The following is an 8843-nucleotide window of genomic DNA, read 5'->3' as shown; positions in this document are numbered from 1 at the left end:
TTGGAGGATTTATAGTAATGTGAGACAATGCTTTCCAAATGTTGAACGAGGATCTTACTTTGCTGGAGATTCATATGCCGTATATGGTAACATCAATAAAATCATAATATATTTCTTTGCGTATATATTATTTTATGATTTAAAGCAGTATATTATATGTTTATTTATTTATTTATTTATCCACTTTTATTTATTTATATATTGTTTTAGATAAGGAATTTGTTATAAACAAAGTTTTGGAATTGCAATTGGAGTTCCGAACGTCGATAACATCTGGAGTCTTGTTGAGTATTGCTGATCAGTCTGGAAACAGCATTGTCTTTAGAAATCAATGATAGCAAGGTATTACATATTCCATAATCTACACGCACGATCACACACACACAACAACGTTCATTATATATATATATATATATATATATATATATATACAGTGCTGGATTTACAGTAGGGGCAATCGGGGCTACTGCCCAGGGCGGCAAATTTTGGGGGGCGGCAAAATTTGGATAGTGAGAAAAAAATTCTATACAATATAATCAACTTTTTTTAAAAAACATTTTTTATTTCAAGAAATATCATTAACAAAACATAATACGATTGCAATGCAAAATTTGGGCTGAAATAACCGATAACTAAAATTTATTATTTTGCCTTGCCTCCTTCTCCGAACGTACATTATCAAATTGGTTAATAAGTTATCAAAATTGGCAATTTGGCTAATTTGGCTAAAATAAAAATCCGTAAACAAGCTGAAAGTTTGAGAAAAATATGTTCTTCAGTTCTCAAGCCCTCTTAAAATAACGAATTTGTGCACTTCCAAACTTATAGCGTCGAAAAAAAATTAAACTAGTGACTCATGGCATTGTGCCTTATGACAAATTACTGAAACATCGCATACTAAAAATTACATTTTATAAAGAGCTTTAAATTTTTTTGAAAAATGAAAAAAAAAGACTTTTAAAATACATTTTTTGTATTTTGAAATTTTTCGAAAATTATGAACTTTTTGCAAAGTAATCGCGCTGCGTAGCTATTTCATAGAAGAAATATCGAAACTCAATTATCATTTTTTGTAATTGCCTGTGCCAAAAGCTAATCAGCACGTCTCTCCATCAATACAAATCTAATATTTTGTAATTATTCAACCGATTTCGAGAATACGGATCAACCGATTTAAATGATTCAATTCCTATTGATAAGGAGACGTGCTGATTAGTTATTGGCCAAGGCAGGTCTAACCGTTTTGAAAATACGGGCCAAAATGCCAAAAATGATAATTCAGTTTTTAGAAAAAAAGGGTCAAATATCATTCAAAAAAAAATTACAGAATAAATAACTGCTTAAATTTGTGGGGGGCAGGTTTAGCGGTTTCGATCATCCAATAAAAAAATTTGAAAAAAAAGAAACATTTAGCGGACAAAAGTGATCATATGCACATATGCACATTAAATTATCAGATATTTTAAAGCTATTATAATAATAAGTATAAATTTTGTTTACATATATAAGTATTTTGTAACATTGTTTATCCTTTAGACTGCGACGCGGCGCTTACGCGCTTCTATATTTTGTCCCTACGCAGCTGAAGCAGCGCGATTGCTTTAAAAATAGTTCGAAAGTTCGTAAAATTTCAGGGATGGGGCGGCATTTTTGTCAGTGCCCCGGGGCGCCAAATTTCTAAATCCGGCCCTGTATATATATATATATATATATATATATATATAAAAGTCGATAATACGATTTAACTTAAGTTTTCTTATTGACTAAGATTGAAAGTCAATGATTTTTACCAAGATTTTTTCACAACGTTGGTTTATTTTAATTTGCAGATAATTATGTCGGTGGATTCTGGTAACGGATCTCCTTTAGTATTAGCAAGAGAATTGCCTTTGTTGTGCGATAATAAATGGCACAACATATCGGCATTATACGATTCTGAAGAACTGTCAATTCGAGTTGATCAGCTACTACCGTGGTCAAGAGTCAGGGCGCCTCCTGGACATGACATGCCTATATTTAAAGGTCCTTTATATATAGGAGGACTGCCTGGTTTGTATTATTTAATTTACTTTATTATTAAGGCAATTATTCCTTTAATCTCTAAAGTTAAATTCATAAAAACAAAAAAGTATAGATTTTAACTTTTAATATGAAACAAATCTAATTTATCTTAATTTTCAAGTGTAAATTAAATTTTACATTTTTTTCAAAACCATTTTGCGTTTAAGATTATGTTCTTTTTATGTATATTTTTTTTAAATTTTACTGAGTCTTCGAAGTTTAGTTTTTAAACACTGATAATTTTGGTTTACCATGGAAAGTATTTTTTGCACACTTCATGAATCTTGCGCTAAATATAGACGAAGCTGTCTTGCAAATTCGGGTCCAAAACAATAAAATTGTTGGGCAGAAGCTAGTGTTTATTTTGTATATATAAAATTTTTAAATTTTGAACAAAATGCATTTTTTGTAAAAGTTATATCGTACCGATATAAGCATATTTCGATGATTTGTTAATTATGAGCACATTGTTACATTGCCAATATCGACGACTCTGTTATTAGCGTATATAAAAATAAGTCGGGTTTTCCTTCCTGACGATATAACTCCTGAACGCACGAACCGATTTCGACGATTTTGCATTGGTAGGAAAGGTCTCGGGCTCCGTGAGGTTTATAGTAAAGAAAAATGAAGAAAGATTCCAACAGAAAAGTGGAAAACACTTTTTCTTTTTTTTACATACATCGTCATCTTCGATACTTAGCATGTACTGCAAACTAATATTTTTTGTTTGAGTGCTACTCATGTGTTTGACAGCTACTCATTGTTCTCTGCTCAGTTAATTTCATATGACAAACCGGCATTATGTTCACTGTGAAATTGTGCAAAAAATGTAAAAAAATAAGTTATTCGTTTCCTAACATTTCAATTGGAAACCATCAAATCAATCACGTGTATTGTGCAAATTTTTATTCACTTCCAACAGCAGGTAATTTTTTTCATTTTTTAATCACTAAACGAAATTTTACATAAAGTGAAACCATCTGGTGGTGAAACAGAGTTCGCCCGGTTTGCTAGTTATTTTATTTAATTTTGGCATACAGTTTAAACAAGCTAGTGAGCTTTCATATTAAACCGTTGTTGTTGTCCAAATGTGTACCGTTTCTCAGAAATAGCAAACGATAAGCGAATTTGTGTGGTTGAACGTAGAAAAAAGCTTTCAAACTTTTTAATTCATTTGTTAATATATATAGAAGAGTAATTGTGGTTTTTTATATTCCTTTAATATGTAGCTTCAAATTATCGTTAAGTAAATTTTTGAAAATATAAACTAAAATGACTTATGTGATACTTGTTTCGATTTGTCTCATATGAGTCCGATTTGTTCGCATAACTATTTTACGATGACAGTGTTTCATTACAACAGTGAACATCAATTAAAATTTGTGTATCTATTTTATTTTAATAAATTAGTATGAAATCGTAAATTGAAAACGAAATATAAATAAATGATATCGAAATGGAAGTAACAACAATAATTTTTTTTTCTCTCAGAACAGCATATGGACGTTACTGTTGGAAAACATTTAGATTGTACTTCCTCTTGTAAACGCTGCAACAATGAAAACCAAACGTCAGGCGAATTTTATACGAAATTATATGAGAAATTCAAAATTTGTTAAAAAGTTTTTCATATTATTTTACTATTTGATGTTGTAACATTGTGATCCTTGCCATTTAACAGAGTACCCCAGATACGGGGTTCATTGTTGCAATTGATCGATCTGACTAAAGTGTAATTGAAATGAAAATGTCACTAATAATAAAGTAATGGTCCAATTCGACCGTAAAACGGACCAAAGTTATGGCAAGGCTATGTTACCCTGCGTTTTTCATATAAACTATCACTAAAAACTGTCCAAATGATTTGTAATTACTGCGCAGTCAGGCTTTTTAGACATATGTTAGATATTTTGGAATTTAGAATTAAATATTTTAAAATAGACATTGGTCTATTTTACGGCTGAATTGACCCATAATTTGGCTTTAAGCAATACGCATTAAGCCGTTGATACGACATTAATAAAATATGAATAAAAAAACACGAAATTATATTAAGGAGGTATTCTAGTGTAGAGCGATGAATTTTAGTTCATTTTTAAAGTGTCGTAAAAGAAAGCAATGAATGTTTTTACTATTAATTTTTTTACCACTTGTTTATTAATATAATTAAAATACAATACAAAAATTAAAAAAAAAAATGAATATTGAAGAAACTGGCAGCCGATGAAGTGAGTGGTCACAAAAAATTGGCACCTCAGTCTTGACATGATTTCAGCCCTCTTAGCCATCAGAAATAAAAGAAATAAAAAGATTATTAAATTACAATGTTGTCGCAATAGCTCGATCTAGCGATGAGTAAAAAAATCTTTTTTTACAAATTGGCGACTGTTTGAAAAAAAAGTGTCTTTTTTACTGTTTTTTTGAGTTTCACGAAATTTTTAAATATAATAAAAATTGGAATTTGGGAATGATGCTAGTTTGGGCTATAGATAGGTCTATGAACAAGACTCTCTCTGAACATTTCAAGTGAATCGGTCGAGTAGAACTTGAGAAGTCGTGTCAACAGTACTGAAAAAGTCTGTTCTGAGAAAAACGCATTTAAAGTTTTGCGTGAAGCCACACCAGTATGGAGACCGAGTCAGTAAAATGCCTATATCTCCGAAAATAATTCAAATTTTCAAAAACCTTCTCGTACCCATATTCTTAGATAGTTAAACTTTGAAAATATGAAATAAAAAAATAGTTTTTTTTATTTTTACACTAGAATACCCTTTTAATATTATCATATGTTTGTTCTTTCAGACGAAGCTACGAGTGGCAGTCTAGTTACCAGGGACAATTTCAATGGATGCATAAGAAATGTTGCTCTTGAGGGAAAAATCAAGGATTGGACGGACATGGATAGTCTGCACAATGTCCTCCTAGGTTCATGTCCTGTTGCACATTGATGCACGTAAGACTAAAATATAATTTTATTATACTTAGTTAAAATAATCAATAACTCTTCAATAGATAATTGAAAATCGTTACTTTACATTCATGTTTGGAAAATGTCAATCCTGGCATAAAAAATATTAAAAATATTTTGTATTTACTTTGCGGAAATGATAATGACCAGTGCTAATGAAATTAAGAACGTCACGTATAATTATTACGTCTTACGTATTTTCAAATATTTGTGAAATCAAAAGCAAACGCTTAGTCAGTATTGATATGAATCGAACAATAATCACAAATTATAATTTATTTTATAAAGTTTCTTGTTGTTTATGATAGAAAAGTATTTATATAACAATTAAACATTAAACATATTATGAGTCATAGTGTAATTATTACGTATTAAGAATTAATATTATTTATAAAGCCTTATCTAATGTTTATATAAATAATAAATTATAGATTGCAAACGAAACAACAAATATTGTATAAATGAGAATTATTGCATTTTAAATAATATTTAAGTAACTTTAAGTAAAATTATATAAAGTCAAATTTTTATATTATATTGACGGTTTGTCATTTTTTGACTATCTTGACATGAATGTCGTTGAGAGAATCGTTCACGACCTGCTCCTAATATTTTTTAACCTTATTCGTAAGTACAAAAAGTTTAGGTACATCAAATTTGAACACCGATTACTTTTCAAGGAACTAAATATTCACATATTTTTTTATGAGTTCCAAAGTATTAGTTCGAAATATATGTGGATGAAGCTTTATTTTGAAAATTTTCATAAATGTTATTTTTTTTCATAGACAACGCACGAAGTCATATTAATGTTGAATGAGTTAATATAAATATGAATAAATTTGAATAATTTTTTAAAAAACTACATAAATTACCAAAATAATTTTACGTAATTTGAACTAATACTTTTAGTTTTTAATTTTTAACAAAATACACGGGATGATGAAATTACCATTTCATAATTATAGAAATTGTAGAAAATATTCTGAGTCATGTTCATGAACGGTTGCTCTTCTTTAATGTTACTTTATTGATTGTAAGTTACGTTGTTGCATTTAAAATGGAAAATAATAATTATGAATATAATATATATCACAATTTTATTAAACCAAAGAATATGAATATAAATAGTTTTTATAGAATAAAATTTACCATACTATTTTTAAATTAATCTATTCAGGTTATATTTATTTGCAATTCACATTTCTTAATGCATATCAAAGATTCTCTTCCAGATATTGAAGGGTACATGTACCTTATACATTATATTAACGTTTTAAATGTGTACAAAGCTTTACTTATTATTAAAATTATTTATATGTCCAATACAGTTAGTGATAATTTATCTTTAGTCAAATCATGAATAATATGAATGCATATTTAATGACCTAGTTAAGAAGGTTTGCTACTTAATTCTGTAAAAAGTGTTCGATGTATATATTTTAGCTTAACATACTTTTATAAAACTAAAACTTAGTTATAAGTCAGCATACAAGAACTGCCAATATTATTTATAAAATACATGTTAATAATTAAATTTACATTTACAGTCATTATCTAGTATAAAGTAATTTAGTTAGCTTAAATTCAAACGAGAAGGGGCCAAATGTATCACTATTTGCGCTGTAATATATATATATATATATATATATATATATATATATATATATAATGTAGTCGTATCGTGTATCTTTTCTAAATGGGTAATCCTGCAAAGTAATTCTAAAAACTAAACTGAAATTGAATAACATCATGCGAGTAATTCTTGCCAATTTTTTATTTGTATTTCTATGCAATATTAAAACATTATAAAGTTATTATATTGAAAAATTTTTTACAAAATATTTTACATGATAATGCTATAATATGAAATAAATGCTTTTATTGCTATTTATGCAATAGAAAGCATCTGTGAATATTTTATACTTGTTAAAATAATAATTACGTGCCTATTTAGATACAAATAAATATTTTGTAATAAAAAATTAATATATAAACTCTTCTGATAAAATTATATTGTGTTTAAATAAATTTTATTTTATGAAATTTTAATGTGAATCTTGATAAGTTTTTCAGAAATTGTTTCTGCCAACGCTTCAGTTTTGGGACAACCTGATATTAAGCAGATGTGATATAGATTTTTATTAGAAAATACAGATTTCTAGCTCTTGTCGGCAATACAGCAATAAGTTAAAATATAGCATTACTATTAGAAAGAAAAACCATTGGGTTGTCTTCTGATACAAAATGTATCAAATAGATAAGGCAGCCATGGGATTGCCTTTTAAAAGCGATATTGAGAAGAAGTATCATCACGACAGCTTATTTGTTCTTATTGCTTTTCAAAGAGAGCAATCAAAATATTTTCTATGTTTTTTTTTTTTAATTTTTACAGCATTTCTCGAGCGATGCAAAACAAATAAAGATTACCAAACTAACTAAATTTAACCAAATAATCAGAACCATTTTTAGTGAAACGATAACTCATGTTATCCAACGTCTTCGAGCTAAAACTGATTGACGTCAGTTTTCAAGAGTTTGATCACCAGCCTGTTTGTCAAAGATTTTAATCTTGTAAGTATATATATAAATACGTACTTAAAATTTACACGTGCTATTATATGCTACATTTTTCTTATTGTTGACAAAATATTATCGATAAGCTTGTGGTTAATAATAAAGTCTGTGTGTGTTAATTTATGTAATTATAAATGCATTTATTTTACATTCTCCAGTAGACGATAAGGAGAAAATTATATGTACTAATATAAATATAAATATATTACTCACTATAAATACATGAGTCAAACGTGACCTAATATATTTTGAAAATTTTGTCCAACGATATTTACTGTAATTAGTGAACGGGGGTTTTGCTATACATGCCAATAACAATGACTCTATTAACTGCGTAATATAATTTGTTTTAATAACACCCATTAATGGTTTTCTTTGGCCATTTTGTAATAAACAAATAACATAACTGAAATCTAATACATCTTTATTTGTTATAATGCCAAAAAAAAATATAGAAAATGATATTTTAGAGAGGTTTTACGTATGATCCAAAAATTGAGTACAATATTTTATTATGGTTCGTAATCGCACACAAAAATTGATATAGAATAGAGCGGGGTTTAAAGGTCTGTTGGTAAAAAGATCCACCACCAATATCACAAAAACAAGTAAAGTTTCTTAACTTTTAACAACAATATTTGAAAGTAGAGGGAAAAAGACGTATAATTAGTTATCACTTCTATTATTATAAAGGGCAATGTTTGAAAATACATAACAAAAGTATTATCTTTCGGAGTTAGTTTCTTTGGTTGTAAGCACTAATGTATAGTTTATGATAACTGAATATAATTTTTAAGTATTTGTTATTTAATTGTTTTATAAGATGTATTGTTAATATTAAGTTAGATTCAATAAAACAGTTTTTAACTTCTCGTAGGGTAGTTATGGTAATGGGCGGAAAATCAAAAATGAAAATTTTTGCATTTCTCGACGTTTTGACGGATTGTGAACATTTTGGCATACCTCAGAAAAAATGTATGCATGTGTGTGCGTTTGTGTGTGTTTTTTTAGGTCAGCATTTTTTCGTCCTCGTTTTCGGGCGCACGGATCAACCGATGTGAATGGTTCAGAAAACATTCGATTTCTATTGAAAGGAGATGTGCTGATTAGTTTAGCAAAGGCAGGCCTAGCCGTTACGGAGATGCAGAACAAAGAGTGCAGAAAATGCAAATCGATTTTTTGAGAGGACGGAGTATCCTCCGGGGTATTTCTTTTGGAAAGAAAAAAAATATTT

The 8843-nt window shown here is 28.4% G+C and overlaps 1 protein-coding gene across 1 annotated transcript; it reads left to right on the top strand.

The window, feature by feature from the left end:
- The first annotated feature begins 323 nt into the window (after positions 1-323).
- Positions 324-5160, top strand: LOC113378608 (neurexin-1b-like). Its single transcript, XM_026619153.1, has 3 exons — positions 324-342; positions 1830-2049; positions 4867-5160. Exons 2-3 carry the CDS (start codon positions 1836-1838, stop codon positions 5010-5012), a joined length of 360 nt encoding a protein of 119 aa, XP_026474938.1. The 5' UTR covers positions 324-342; positions 1830-1835; the 3' UTR covers positions 5013-5160.
- Positions 5161-8843: the final 3683 nt, after the last annotated feature.

The sequence above is a fragment of the Ctenocephalides felis genome, unplaced genomic scaffold (assembly GCF_003426905.1).
Source record: "Ctenocephalides felis isolate EL2017-DRISC unplaced genomic scaffold, ASM342690v1 CF-g0.4_SCAFFOLD_01886, whole genome shotgun sequence".
Taxonomy (NCBI): Eukaryota; Metazoa; Arthropoda; class Insecta; order Siphonaptera; family Pulicidae; genus Ctenocephalides; species Ctenocephalides felis.
The sequence above is the reverse complement of the archived record's forward strand: the minus strand, read 5'-3'. Positions and strand labels throughout refer to the sequence as shown.

Bases quoted from the DNA above. Each gene is read 5' to 3' on its own strand.
- LOC113378608 (XM_026619153.1), top strand. From the start codon at position 1,836: ATGTCGGTGGATTCTGGTAACGGATCTCCTTTAGTATTAGCAAGAGAA. The intron at 2,050-4,866 runs GTTTGTATTATT...TTGTTCTTTCAG, and splicing joins ATATATAGGAGGACTGCCTG to ACGAAGCTACGAGTGGCAGT.